Below are 15,584 nucleotides of genomic sequence, written 5' to 3'. Positions count from 1 at the left end.
ATGCCCAGGGCAGAGCCCAACAGGGGGCTCAATCTCAAGACCCTGAGATCATGACCTGAGCCAAAATCAAGAGTCGAATGCTTAACTGACTGAGGTATCCAGGTGCCCCTAGCCTTTTTCTTTTTAAGTTTACTATATAAACTGGGCTTTTGGAACATAGTATTACAGGCTTAGGTATTGTTTGTTGGACCTTAAGGTTTATTCTGTAATGATGATGCATACATAGGAAATATCATGTTTCTTTTTTGCTAGTTGTCATCTTTGACATTATTTTTGATGGATGCCTTTTAAGTTTCTCATTGCAGAAATTATTAGAATAAAAATCATTTAGAAAGAACATTTTCCCTTGTACCAGTAATTACAGATTAGATTTATTCTTAGGAACATTTTTGTCAGTGATTCTCAACTCTATTAAACCCAGTGCCCCTTTTTTTATAACATATTTTGTAATGTCCCTTTGACTATCCTGAAACAAAATTCATAGAAAATAAAATCTACCTACACAAATAATTTTTAGGTTATCAGTATACTGACCAATTGTACTATAAACAAGAATAAAGTAGTGAAAAAATAAAATGCTATTATTTCATTATATAAATGCTTAGATGTAACCACACTCAGTGACATAACCAAGTAGTCAGAGGCATAAGTAATCATTATGAATGCAACAGCTATATATGCAGACGGTTATAGATCTGTTATATTGGTGATCTAAATCTCTTGAGTGGTGTTCTTTTTTTTAAATTTTTATTTATTTATGATAGTCACAGAGAGAGAGAGAGAGAGAGGCAGAGACATAGGCAGAGGGAGAAGCAGGCTCTATGCACCGGGAGCCCAACGTGGGATTTGATCCCGGGTCTCCAGGATCGCGCCCTGGGCCAAAGGCAGGTGCTAAACCGCTGCGCCACCCAGGGGTCCCTTGAGTGGTGTTCTTGTCAATGAAATGGTCTTTTAAAATAGTGACAAGCTCTTGATAGAGTTCTCAACAAAATTAAGTAGTAGTTCTTTCCTCAGTTTTCTGTATTCCTATTCCTATATTAGTGTGGAAAAGCACTTTGTCTTTTTTTTTTTTTTAAGATTTTTATTTATTCATTCATGAGAGATACAGAGAGAGAGAGAGAGAGGCAGAGACCACAGGCAGAGGGAAAAGCAGGCTCCATGCAGGGAGCCCGATGTGGGACTTGATCCTGGGTCTCCAGGATTCTGCCCTGGACTGAAGGCAGCGTTAAACCACTGAGCCACTGGGGCTGCCCATGTCTTTATATATAAAATAAAATCAGAGTTTAGACTCAGGTAATCATAAATAATTTTTTTTCACCCATATGCATATATGCTAGGACATTCGACATTGTGTGAGGAGACAATTCTTCATTGATAGACCATCCTACCTATTTCAGGATGTTTAGTATCAATTGCTCCTGCCTATGAATGCTAATGGTGTCCTCAAATGAACCAGAAACTCCCACTACAAATTTCTGAAACATTCTAGGTTGGGAGTAACTGCTCCTTTGAGATCTGTTGTTCTGTTACAAACTGTATTTGTTATAGAAGTTAAATTTCTATGCTTTTATGATAATTATTCTATAGCATTACCCAGCTAAAAAAACTTTCATAAATTTAGAATCACATTTGATTCTTTTCTTTTCTTTCTTTCTTTCTTTCTTTCTTTCTTTCTTTCTTTCTTTCTTTCATTTATTTATTTATTTATTCATGAGAGACACATACAGAGAGGCAGAGACATAGGCAGAGGGAGAAGCAGGCTGCCTGTGGGGAGCCTCATGTTGGACTTGATCCCGGACTCTGGGATCATGCCCTGAGTTGTAGGCAGACGCTCAACCGCTGAGCCACCCAGGCATCCCAATTTCTTCACCTTTCATATCTAAACAGTTTATTTATACTTACTAATTGAATTTTGAATTAATGTCATATTTGATTGGAAATGACCTTAGATTTTGCAAACTAATGTCAGTTGGAAGTGTGTTTCTGGTCTGCAGTGACTTGAGTGCAGCAAGTGAGAGTAAATGTTTAAAAACTTATAGCAATTTGACATTGCTATAACATCAGGTGCATGATTTTTATATTTTTCAGAGATATGGGTTTGGCAGATTAGAAATACACACATTGTTTTTTTACTATACGTTTAATGAGAGACATTGATATACACCAGTAATTTTCACACATTTAAAATGTTTAAAGCATTTAAATATATTCATCAAACCAGACCTTACATGGGAGCACAGTGTGCAAAACACACAAAAATAAAGCTCTCTTCAGAATTTGGGCCCTAGGAACCCCAACTCTACAGTAGCCCCCTCCAGGCCCCCATGAACTCTCTGGGGCTCTCAGAGCACATTTTGACACCCCCTGGTTTATAGAGACCAGCATACTCCTTTACTACTAATAAATTAGGGCATATTTATATCCCATGACAGAAGAAGAGAAGTTTTTCCTTATGTATAAATATACCTTAAAGATTGTTATAAAAAAGCGACCAAAAAATTTCCAAACCTCCAACTAGATGTCGGCACCTGAAACTTGGAGTGTCTGCCCTTGTGATGTTTGTGTCTGGGATTGTTTTTTAAACTTGTGTTTGTCATCTTTGTCTATGAGGTCCTACTATTTGTGGAATGGTTCTCCCCACTGGCCGCTACAGACCTCGGCCTCAGCTTCACTTTACAAGCATACCTTGCTTAATGGGGCCGTCCCTTTATAATGCTTTCCAGTAACTGTATTTTTTACCCTGTGTCAAACAACTTAGCACCATTTTTCAAACAGCAGTTGCTCATTTCATATCTCTGTGTTGTATTTTGGTAATTATTGGAGTATTTCAGACTTTCTCACCACTATTAATATTGGTTATGGTGATCTCTGATGATCTTTGACCAGTGATCTTTGATGTTACCATTTTAATTGTTTTTGGTGTGCCACAAACCATCCTCAGATAAAACAGCAAACTTAATAAATGTGACGTGTGTTCTGACTGCTCCACTGATTGGCCTTTCCCCATTTCTCTTCCTCTCTTTGGGACTCTATTCCTTGACAGACAGCAATACTGAAGTTAGGCCACGTAACCCTATAGTGTGGCTTTTAAGTGTTCAAGTGAAAGGTAGAGTTGCATGTCTCTTTAAATAAAAAATGATTAAGCTTCTAGAAATGATTAAGCTTTATTGAGGAAGGCATGTTGAAAGCGAAGATAGGCTGAAAGTTAGGTCTCCTGCACCAAATAGCAACTTTTGACTGTAAAAGAAAAGTTCCTAAAGGAGATTAAAAGTGCTATTCTAGTGAACATACAAATGATAAGGAAGCAAACAGACTTATTGCTGATGTAGAGAAAGTTTTAGTGGTTTGGACAAAAGATCATAGTAGCCACAACTTTCTCTTAAGCTAAAGCCTAATCCAGGGTGAGGCCCTAACCCTCTTCAATTCTGTGAAGGCCAAGAGAAATGAGGAGTCTATGGAAGAAAAGTCTGAAGCTAGCAGAGGTTGATTCATGAAGTTTAAGGAACCCATCTCTGTAACATGAAAGTACAATATGAAGTAGCATGTGCTTATGTAGGAGCTGTAGCAAGTTATCCAGGAGATCTAGCTAAGATAATTCATGAAGGAGGCTACTTTAAACAGATTTTCAATGTTGATGACACAGCTTTCTGTTGGAGGAAGATGCTGTCTAGGACTTTCATAGCTAGAGAAGTGAAGTCATTGGCTTCAAAGCTTCAAAGGACACACTGACTCTCTTGGTACGGGATAATGCAACTGGTGACTCTAAGTTGAAAGCAGTGCTCATTTAGTACTCTTAAAACTCCTAGGTCCTTAAGAATTATGCTAAATAGGGATCCCTGGGTGGCGCAGCGGTTTGGCGCCTGCCTTTGGCCCAGGGCGCGATCCTGGAGACCCGGGATCGAATCCCACGTCGGGCTCCCGGTGCATGGAGCCTGCTTCTCCCTCTGCCTATGTCTCTGCCTCTCTCTCTTTCTCTCTCTGTGACTATCATAGATAAATAAAAATTAAAAAAAAAAAAGGATTATGCTAAATATATTTTGTCTTTCATCTATAAATGGCCAGCAAGGCCTGGGTGACAGCACATCTGTGCACAACATGGTTCACTGAATATTTTAAGTCTACTCTTGAGACCTCCTCAGGAAAAAAAAAAATTCTTTCGAAACAATACTGCTTGTTGACAGTGCCTCTGGTCACCTAAAAGCACTGATGAAGTTGTACAATGAGGTGAGTGTTTTTTTCATGCCTGCTAACACAACAACCATTCTGCAGTCCCTGGATCAGGTCTTGTTATTGAAGAATTATATTTCCGAAGCTGCCATAGAGAGTTATTCCTCTAAGGGATCTGGGCAAAGTCAATTGAAAATCTTCTGGAAAGGATTCATGCTTCTAGATGCCATTAAGAACATTCATGATTCATGAGAAGAGATCAAAATATCAGCATTAACAACAGTTTGGAAGAAGTTAATTCCAACCCTCATGAATGACTTGGAGGGGCTCAAGACTTGAGTGGAGGAAGCCGCTGCAGATGTGGTGGAAACAGCAAGAGAACTAGTATTAGAAGGTGGATCCTAAGGATGTGGCTGAACTGCTACAATCTCATGATAAAACCCAATGGATAAAAACAAACAAAACCAAAAAAAGAAACCCCAAAAACCAATGGATGAGGAGTTATTCCTTGTGGATGCACAAAATATATTTTTGAGACAGAATCTACACCTAGTGAAGATGCAGTGAAGACTGTTGAAATGGCAACAAAGGATTTAGAATAGCTCATAAACTTTGTTGATAGAGCAGTGGCAGGGTTTTGAGAGGATTGGCTCCAATTTTGAAAAAGAGTTCAGCTGTGGGCAAAATACTATCAAACAGCATCACTGTTCTACGGAGAAATCATTCTTGAAAGGAAGAGTCAATCACTGCAGCAAACTTTGTTGTCTTATTTTAGGAAACTGCCACAGCCACCCCAGCCTTCAGCATCCCCCAACCCTGACCAGTCAGCAGCCATCAGCTTTGAGACAGGACCCTCTACCAGCAAAAAGATATCGACTGGCTGAAAGCTCAGATGATGGTTAGCATTTTAGCAATAAAATATTTCTTGATTAAGGTATATGTTATTATTTTTTAGACAATGCTATTACACACTTAAAAGATTATAGTATAATGTAAATAATTTTATATACATTGGGAAACCAAGAAATTTATTTGACTTGGTGTATTTGAGTATTTGCCTTATTATGGTGATCTGCAACTCAACCTGCAGTAGCTCTGAGTATACCTGTATTTTGTTGATTTTGGAGGTGATTTCTAGGGTCTTACAAAGTGAATTTTACATTTCTAACACTGTATTTTAGGTAAACCTATCCTAAATATATCCTTCATATTTGGTAAATAAGTTTTACTCACAGAAAGGTAACGGTTTTACATAGATGTTATATAGATCTGATTCACTCATTTGTTTGAAATCCTCCAGTGTCTTCAAGTTGCTGTTAAGATAAAGACCAATAACTATGCTTAGTCTTATCTCTGACTGCCTCTGTAGCCATATATCCCACCTGTTTCTCCCATACTTCCCACTGTTTCCAGCCAACCTGGCTTTTTGTTTGTTTGTTGTTGTTTGTTTGTTTGTTTGTTTTACTTTTTCTAAGTGCCTAGTGTTGACCCATTTCAGGATCCTCACACCTGCTCTTTTCCTGCTACCCCAATCCAGTTTGGCTACCTCTTATTTCAGCAAGAGGTCTTAGCTTAAACTTCATCTTGGGGAAACTGTATGTCCCTGGTTTACTAGCTTAGTTCCTCTATACTGTGTTCTCATACTGTCCTGTGGTTTTTTTCTTCATGACATTATCCCAATTGAAATAACTTGTATTCATTTTTATGTTCTCGCCATAGATTGTCACCTGTGCAAGTGTAGAGACTATGTCTACTTTGTCCATCACTGTATCCTCATTTCTTAGCAGGGTGTTCAACACACAGTAGATGTTTGATAAGTAGCTGGAGGAATTATGGTATGTGTATAAGATCTTTGGGTCAGTTTTTTTCTTTTTTCTTTTTTCTTTTTTAGGTTAAAGAAAGACCTGATGTGGGAGTTTATATCAAAGATTTATCGGCTTACGTGGTAAATAATGCTGATGATATGGATAGAATTATGACACTAGGCCACAAAAATCGTAAGTGTAGTAAATAATTGTGATTGAACATTTATGTGTCGAGTAGGCTTTTAGAAGCAAAACTGACCCCACAGAGACTGGATTTTTAAGTTTCTTGATAGCCCTTTCTCTTTGATTATTTACTGTGTAGAGAACATATATGAATGAAAGAGATCACAGATTGCCTTCTGTGCTGACCAGAATTTTGTTTCTTGGTTATGGCGCTATATATATGAAATTCTTCTATTGTTAGCTGTCTCTTTTAATTAATTAGTTTATTTTTTAAAAGATTTTATTTATTCATGAGAGACAAAGAGAGGCAGAGACACAGGCAGAGGGAGACGCAGGCTCCATGCAGGGAACTCGATGCAGGACTCAATCCCGGGTCCCCAGGATCACACCCGGGGCCAAAGGCGGTGCCAAACCGCTGAGCCACCCGGGCTGCCCTAGCTGTCTCTTTTTAGCTATAATAATAAGTTTGTCAAACACTAACTGTGTGGTAAGTGCTTGTGCTAAGTCCTTTCTTTATAAGAATGATCTTTTTTAAATCCTCAAACTGAACTGTGAATGTACTAAATTCCTGTTTTGACTGAGGAAACCAAGACTTAGTCTAAATAACTTGTGCAAGGTTATGTACTACTTAGTAGGTGGTAGAGTGAGTGTTTGAACCTAAGCCATTAGACATCATTAACTGATCATTAGCATCAGTAATGCTTTACTGCCTTCCTTTTGTTGACAAGAAAAGCAAACCAAAATTAAGTGACATTCTCTTTAATAATAGTTTGAAGTTTTGTCTAAAAAATAGAAAGTTGCAGCACTATTTAATACCCAAGATGCCCCAGACTTAGTACTAATGATGTTGCTAGCAGCAATTAGAGGTCAGAGGTAAAAAAATAAGAATGTAGAAAGTAAACATTTTTTAAAAAGCTTTTTTGACTAGCCTGTAAATCTAGGAAAGTCAAGGAAATTAAAAAATTAAAAAAAATCAGTTGCATTTTTATAAATCAAGTAGAGAAAGACTAAATTCTAACAGAAAAATGAGCAAAAGATATACATGAATACATAGCAGCAGGAATACAGAGCATGTTCACCTTGACAAGTAATTGGGGAAATGAGTATTAAAAGAATAGTAGGAGATATTTTACCCATTATTTAGGATGGAGGGATATCCAGGTTTGTGCAGCTCTGAAGAAATGGGCACTGGTGATGGGAGTGGAAAGTGCTCCAGCCTTGTTCAGGGGCATTGTAACAGTATCTGTTGAAATTTTTTAAATGCATTTCTTTTCACCCAGTGTTTCTAATTTATATATATATATATATATATATATATATATATATATATATATATATATATATATATTTCTATATATATGTATATTTCTGGATATGTATGGATGTATCTATATTGAGAAATATCTAGAAAAATATCTTTAGACATAAAAAGATGCCTTAATGGAACATTATTGATAATAGCAAAAGGTTTGATGCAGTCTAAATAAATGTCAGTAAAACATTGATTTTATGAATTGTGGTACAGAAGTACTCTGGACTGTAATGAAGCTATAAAAAAAAAAAGTTAAATATACATGTAGATACCTGAAAGATTTTCAAGATACATTGTTAAGTGAAAGGAAAACAAATTATAGAATAGTATGTACTGCATCACCCCGTTTAGAGATGTGGAAAAAGTCTAAATTGTTAAACTATGTATTTGGGCTGTGTGTGTGTGTGTGTGTGTGTGTGTGTGTTAAATATATAATGAAAGGACATTTGATAGTGATTACCTTTCGGTAAGGGGAAGTAAGATAGGAGAAAAGGGGTATGTGGAGCTTTTACTTCATGTTTTTGTATGTCTGTATTTTCATATTTTTTATACCAGGAATATGTTCATATATTGCTTACTCAATAAGAAAAAATTTTGACTCGATTCCTTTCACAGTAGTGATCAAAACCTTTCATTGAAAATAGAACAACAAAAAGCCTCCACAAAAAACCTCCCATTAACAACTGAGAATTAATTTGATTTGGTATGTGAGCTTCATTCAAGGAAAACTAAACAATTCTAATAAAAGGAGTAAAATGAAATGAAGACCAAAGATTTTGAGGACCTAAGATAGCAGAGGAAAATACTCCTAATTAATAGATTGAGTCTAAGAATTAGATATTTAGTACAAACATCCACGTTGAAAAGTTCTAACATAAAAATACTAATTTTATCATACTGCAATTGCAATAGAGTAAAATAACTATTCAGGGGAAAATAGAAGAAGGAAATGTGACAGTAAAAGCTGCTATTCTTTTTTTAAAAAAAGATTTAAATTATTTATGACAGAGAGAGAGAGAGAGAGGCACAGAAACACAGGCAGAGGGAGAAGCCGGCTCCATGCAGGGATCCCAACGTGGGCCTAGATCCTGGGTCTTCAGGATTACACCCCGGGCTGAAGGCGGTGCCAAACCGCTGAGCCACCCGGGCTGCCCTAATTTTCAAATTCTAAAATCAAAGCTTGCATGGAGAAGTTCTGCATAAATATATAGTAGAATAATTTTGACGTTGGCTAAAATTAGCAAAATGCTTTCCAAATACTTGGCAATTTAAGAAAAAAACTAATATATGCCTATTGAAAAAAAACTTTTAAAAAAAATATTATTTATTTATTTGTTTATTCAGAGAGAGAGAGAGAGAGAGAGAGAGAGGCAGAGACACAGGCAGAGGGAGAAGCAGGCTCCATGCAGGGAGCCTGACGTGGGACTCGATTCCGGGCCTCCAGGATCACACTCCGGGCTGCAGGCGGCGCTAAACCACTGTGCCACCTGGGCTGCCCAAAAAACCCTTTTCTTTACACAATATGTAAAATATTTATAGTTGCACAAATACTTAGTATATTTTGACTGGATGCTTTTGTTTAATAGAAGAAAGAAGATTGTACTATATATCTTTTTTTTTCATATGTTAAGGGTATCTTCCCATGTTATACATACAGATCTGTTTTGTGTTTTTAAAGGGCTCTTGAGTAGTCCATAGTAGGACTATTTTTTTTTTAAGATTTTATTTATTTATTTAGAGCATGCAAGCAGGGGGAGGGGGAGGAGGAGAGGGAGAATCTCAAGCTGACTCCGTGCTCAGCTCTGAGCCTGACATGGGGCTGGATCTCATGACCTGAGCCAAAATCAAGAGTCAGATATTTAACCTACAAAGCCACCCAGGCGCCCCATCACTATTCTGCAATAGATTAACCACTTTCCTTTTGGTTGTTTCTGATCTCTTGATATTGCAAAGAGTGCTGTACTGAATATCCTGTATCATCTAATGCATATATGCAAGTATTTCTGTGATTTAGATTCTCAGCGCATAGTACTTTTTAGAGACAGCTGAAATGGCAAAAAATTCAAAAGTATTTAACTTTTTTTTTTTTTTTTTACCTAAATTAGTTTTCTTTTTTTTTTCTTTTTTAGCCAGTAATACTTGGGATTGAAATTAAGCTTTTTGTCCTAAAATTACCTCTGTAATATGAGAAACATTACAAATTCTTTTGTTATCAACATATAAATTGTCAGAGACATTTCTAATGTTAAGTAAACCTGTGCTTTTCTAGCTCTTCACTGTGATGAAATTAAGTATTTTAAACCAGTCTGGATATTTGATTATTTTTAAAAAATGCTGCCTCTTGTTATGCTTTTCAAGAATTTCCTTCCTTCCTTCAAGGTTCTGTTGGTGCAACTAATATGAATGAACATAGTTCCCGTTCCCATGCCATCTTTACAATTACTATAGAATGCAGTGAAAAAGGCGTTGATGGTAATATGCATGTCAGAATGGGGAAGCTCCATCTTGTAGATCTTGCTGTAAGTAACAGGATACTCCTTAAGGAATAACTCTTGTGATATTTTACATATTATAAGTGAATAAAAATTCCAGTGAAAATGTGACTTACATACAGTTTTTAAGTTGTTGACTTGTGTATGTGTTTAACTTCTTTTGTATTATGGAATACTTATTTATAAAAATAATGAGAGTAGTACTGTCTCCCCATGTACCCATGACTCTGCTTCAGCAGTTATCACTTCATGGCCAGTCCTGTTCCATCTCTGCCATCAGCCACATTTTCCCTTCCTATATTATTTGAAGCAAATTCCAGATAAATATCAGATTTTTAGTGTCAAATTTTGTTTTAAACTTTCAGAGGAATACTCTGTATTTTTAATTTTAGCATTATTTCTGTCTTTGTTTATTGCTAGGGTTCAGAAAGACAAGCAAAAACTGGAGCAACTGGACAGCGCCTAAAAGAAGCCACAAAAATCAATCTTTCGCTTTCCACCCTTGGTAATGTAATTTCTGCCTTGGTTGACGGAAAAAGCACTCATGTTCCATATCGCAACTCAAAACTGACTCGTCTTCTTCAGGATTCCTTAGGAGGAAATTCAAAAACCATGATGGTAAGACTTCATTGTAGAATAGTTATCATCAGGAAAATGTCAGATTCCTGTTTATGCCAATAATTGATATGCATAGCATTTTAAAAACTTGATTATTTCACTTGTAGTGATTTGTGGTTATTCTTTTTAAGTACATTGTGTGTGCTAACCCATGTAATGGTGTTTGGAAATCCATGTAGTTGTTGCTTTCTTGTTCAAGAAAGCTAGAGGAGAACCAGGTTTCACAAATTCTTTTTGATAAATTTATCATGGTAGTATTAATTTTAACTGTGTCATGTGTAAAATGTTTTGTATTCCTAATTCAACAGTGTGCAAATATTGGGCCAGCAGATTACAATTATGATGAAACTATCAGTACATTGCGGTATGCTAACCGTGCTAAGAATATTAAAAATAAAGCTAGAATTAATGAAGATCCAAAAGATGCTTTGCTTCGCCAGTTTCAGAAAGAAATAGAAGAACTGAAAAAGAAGCTTGAAGAAGGTAACTTTTTCTCAGAATATTGTTGGCTAAAAATATGTTGCTTAACCACTAAGTGTTCTACTAAAAACCACTTACTAAAATTCCTTGAGCATCTAACTTTGATTTTTTAAAAAAATTTATTTAAATTCAGTTTGCCAACATATAACCCCCAGTGCTCATCTCATCATGTGGCCTTCTTATTGCCTGTTACCCAGTTACCCTGTCCCTCCACCCACCTCCCCTTCTGCGATCCTTTGTTTGTTTCCCAGAATTAGGAGACTCTCATGATTTGTCTTCCTCTTTAATTTTTCCCCACTCAGTTTCCCCCCTTCCCTTATAGTCCCTTTTACTATTTCTTATATTCCACATATGAGTGAGACCATATGATAATTGTCTTTCTCTGATTGACTTTTTTCACTCAGCATAATATCCTCCAGTTCCATCCACGTCAATATAAATGGTAGCTATTCATCCTTTCTGATGGCTGCGTAATATTTCATCGTGTTTATATACCCCATCTCCTTTATCCATTCATCTGTCAAAGGACATTATAGCTCCTTCCACAGTGTGGCTGTTGTGGACATTGCTGCTATGAACATTGGGGTGCAGGTGTCCCATCGTTTCACTACATCTGTATCTTTGGGGTAAATATCCGGTAGTGCAATAGTGCAATTACTAGGTCATAGGGTAGCTCTATTTTTAACTTCTTAAGGAACCTCCACACTGTTTTCCGGAGTGGCTGTACCAGCTTGCATTCCCACCAACAGTGCAAGAGGGTTCTGCTTTCTCCACGTCTTTGCCAACATTTGCTGTTTCCTGTCTTGTTAATTTTTGCCATTCTCACCAGTATAAAGTGGTATCTATTTGTATTTCCCTGATGGCAAATGATGTAGAGGTTTCTTCATGTGCTTGTTGGCCATGGGTAGATCTTCTTTGGAGAAATGCCTGTTAATGTCTTCTGCCCATTTTTTGATTGGATTGTTTGTTTCTTGGGTGTTGAGTTTGGTAAGTTCTCTCTAGACCTTGGATACTAGCCCTTTATCTGATATGTCATTTGCAAATATCCTCTCCCATTCTGCAGGTTGTCTTTTAGTTTTGTTGACTGTTTCCTTTGCTGTGCAGAAGCTTTTTATCTTGATGAAGTCCCAAGAGTTAGTTCATTATTGCTTTTGTTTCTCTTGCCTTCATTGATGTATCTTGCAAGAAGTTGCTGTGGCCATGTTCAAAAAGGTTGCTGCCTGTGTTCTCCCTTAAGATTTTGGTGGATTCTTGTCTCATATTTAGATCTTTCAACCATTTTGAGTTTATCTCTGTGTATGGTGTGAGAGAATGGTCTAGTTACATTCTTCTGCATGTGGATGTCCAATTTTCCCAACACCATTTTATTGAAGAGACAGTCTTTTCTCCAGTGGGATATTCTTTCCTGCTTTGTTGAAGATGAGCTGACCATAGAGTTGAGGGTCCATTGATCTGTCTGTTTTTGTGCCGATACCATGCTGTCTTGATGATCGCAGCTTTGTAATACAGCTTGAAGTCAGGCTTTGTGATGCCCCCAGCTTTGGTTTTCTTTTTCAACATTCCTCTGGCTATTTGGGATCTTTTCTGGTTCTATCTAACTTTGATATTTATTTATTTATTTATTTTTAAAGATTTTATTTATTTATTCATGAGAGACACACAGAGAAAGAGGCAAAGATACAAGCAGAGAGAGAAGCAGGCTCCATGCAGGGAGCCTGACGTGGGACTTGATCCCGGGTCTCCAGGATCAGGCCCTGGGCTGAAGGTGGTGCTAAACTGCTGAGCCACCTGGGCTGCCCTAACTTTGATATTTAAAGGAATATTTCTGCAAGGTGTTTGATACACACTTCAGCATTTTCATATTAAGTTTAATTATTTAATATTTATTTATGTCATTTTAAAAAATTGTTTTAACTTAAACCTCCATCTCAATCATATCCGTCTCCATGACCTTTTATAGATTTCATTTGACCATTTACTAAATAATGAATTTTTTTTTTTTTTTTTTTGTCGAAGAACAAATTTTACCATATATGTATTTGGGTGAAAATGACCCAGAGTTCTTTGTGAAAGATACCAGTCACTGTTATTCAAAGTAAAGAAACTTATTAGAGTCATGAGTAAACCAAATTTACAATAAGTAAAAATTCATTGCCTTTGAAAATATGCTTTCATGCTTAAATTTGAACATGAGATTCTGTTTGGAGAATTCTTTTCTAACGATGTTAGAAGGTTAGAAAGTTTGAAGACCTTGTTCATGAGGGTGAGAAGTTTACTGCTTGTCATTGAGTGGTCAGTGACTTGCTACACTTTCATGCTAAGAACTGATAGGTATAGGACTCCTTTTCATACCAGATAAAAAAGGGCTTTTGAGTGGCTTTTTTACAGTTTACAGGGAAGCTGGATAGAACAGATATGAACTGCAGAGATGCCACCATCATATATGTTTGAAAAGGGTACTGGTTTAGTAAACTTGAATAAGATTATTTTTTTTTAAATTTTTATTTATTTATGATAGTCACACAGAGAGAGAGAGAGAGGCAGAGACACAGGCAGAGGGAGAAGCAGGCTCCATGCACCGGGAGCCCGACGTGGGATTCAATCCCGGGTCTCCAGGATCGCGCCCTGGGCCAAAGGCAGGCGCTAAACCGCTGTGCCACCCAGGGTTCCCTTTGAATAAGATTATTGAGGAATAATCTCAATAGCTGAGCTGCCCTCTCAGATAATGAAATTTGGTATTTTAAATATGGCCACTAGGTGGTATTTATAGTCAATATGTCTTAAAGATTTAAGATTTCTTAGATTTGTTAATGTTGAATTCACACCTTTATTTTCCTGCCTTTATTTTTTCACGTTTTTTCATAGGGGAAAAATATACATGATGTAAAATTTACTGTTTCAACTATTTTTATTCTGTGGTATTAAGTATGTTAAAATTGTTCTGTAACCATGATTATAATCCATCCCTTAAACTTTTTAATCATCCCCAAATGAGGTTCTGTACCCAGTAAACATTAACTCTCCATCCCCTCCTATCCTCCTCTCTGCCTCAGCTCGTGATAACACTATGCTATATCTGAATTTGACTATTCTACATAACTCATATAAGTAGAATCGTATAATATGTGTACTTTTGTGTCTGGCCCTCAGGGTTCATCCATGTCATAGCATGTATCAGAATTTCCTTCCTTTTTTTAAAATTTTTTTTAATTTTTTTCTAATTTCCTTCCTTTTTGAGGCTAAATAATATCTCTTTTTTTGTCTATACCACATTTTATTTATCCATTCATCTTTTGATGGACACGTAGGTTGCTTCTGCCTTTTGACTACAAAAAATAATCTGGCTATGAATGTGGGTATATAGATAATACATGTTTGAGTTCTTGTTTTCAGTTCTTTTGAGTATATATCCAGAAGTGGAATTTGATAGATCATGTGGTAATGCTGGCTTTATTTTTAAACACTTAATTTCATAGATGTTTATGATATTTGTTTTTATGATCCAGTTAACAGTGTTATGATTAGTACAGTTGATCATATAAACAATAAAAAAGTAAGTGGAAAACATTTAAAAGAGTAATTTTTAAAACTTTTTATAGACTTCTAGAAAACTTGGAAGTATGATGAGTTTCTGTATACCCATCACCCGGCTTGTCCTAATGTTAGCATCTTATATGACTGGAACATCTTAGAGTGAACATCTTACAGTTATTGGAACCAGGAAATTTACATTGATACAAATTTATTAACTAACCTATCAATTTTATTCAGGTGTTGAGTTTGCCCTCTAGTCCAGGATACAGTCTAAGATCACATGTTGCATTTAGTTGTCAGGACCTGTTGGTCTCCAATCTCCAGTTCCTCATCTTTCTTTGTCTTTCATGGTCTTGGCACTGTAAAAGTCATATATTTGAAAAATGTTCCTCAATTTTGGTCTTTTGTAGTTCTCATAACTATTCTGCAAGGTCTCTTCACTACGAATTCTATAATTTTACATTTTCCTTTAAACTTAAGGTGTGTCTTGTGGGGAGATACTTTGAAACTATGAAAAGGTCCTGTTTCTCATCATACTTTTCCCCACTAACTGTAGCATCCTTTAGGGGTTCTTGCCAGCAACACTAATTCTTTGGCATCTGTTCATTGGGTGACTTTGTCTTCTCATTATTCCTTTTAATGTTTAATGTTAAGAATTCTATTGTAAGGGGGAATAGTCCCTTCTCCCCCACTTGTTTATTCAGTTATTTATTGATATCAGTATCAATTCATGCATATTTATTTTAGTCTGTACATTGTAATACAATAATATCATTATTTGTCTTGTTGCTCAGATTGTCCCGAGATTTGACCATAGGAGCTCCTTCAGGGTAGCTGCTGTATCCTTTCAGCATGCTTCCATCAGTTTTTTGATTTTTGGTTTTAAGTGCTTCTTTATTTCTGATACCACAGATGTTTTAGATTCATTTTATATGTTCCCTATCCTGGCCTTAAATCCATCTATTTCTCCCTGGTTCCTTTCAGTGGAGACTG

At 36.4% G+C, this 15,584-nt stretch overlaps 1 protein-coding gene across 6 annotated transcripts in view; it reads left to right on the top strand.

Moving 5' to 3' along the window:
* KIF3A (kinesin family member 3A) overlaps window positions 1-15,584 on the top strand; it is a 62,287-nt gene that overhangs the window by 19,389 nt on the left and 27,314 nt on the right. For all 6 annotated transcript variants that reach the window (XM_072840970.1, XM_072840967.1, XM_072840965.1 and 3 more), the window contains exons 5-8: window positions 6,059-6,164; window positions 9,847-9,986; window positions 10,380-10,577; window positions 10,886-11,060. In XM_072840970.1, the coding sequence (XP_072697071.1) occupies window positions 6,059-6,164; window positions 9,847-9,986; window positions 10,380-10,577; window positions 10,886-11,060 (619 nt within the window). The remainder of the gene's footprint in view (window positions 1-6,058; window positions 6,165-9,846; window positions 9,987-10,379; window positions 10,578-10,885; window positions 11,061-15,584) is intronic.

Source organism: Canis lupus, chromosome 10 (assembly GCF_048164855.1).
Source record: "Canis lupus baileyi chromosome 10, mCanLup2.hap1, whole genome shotgun sequence".
NCBI lineage: Eukaryota > Metazoa > Chordata > Mammalia > Carnivora > Canidae > Canis > Canis lupus.
Note: the sequence above shows the minus strand (reverse complement) of the source record. Positions and strands in the feature narration are given on the sequence as shown.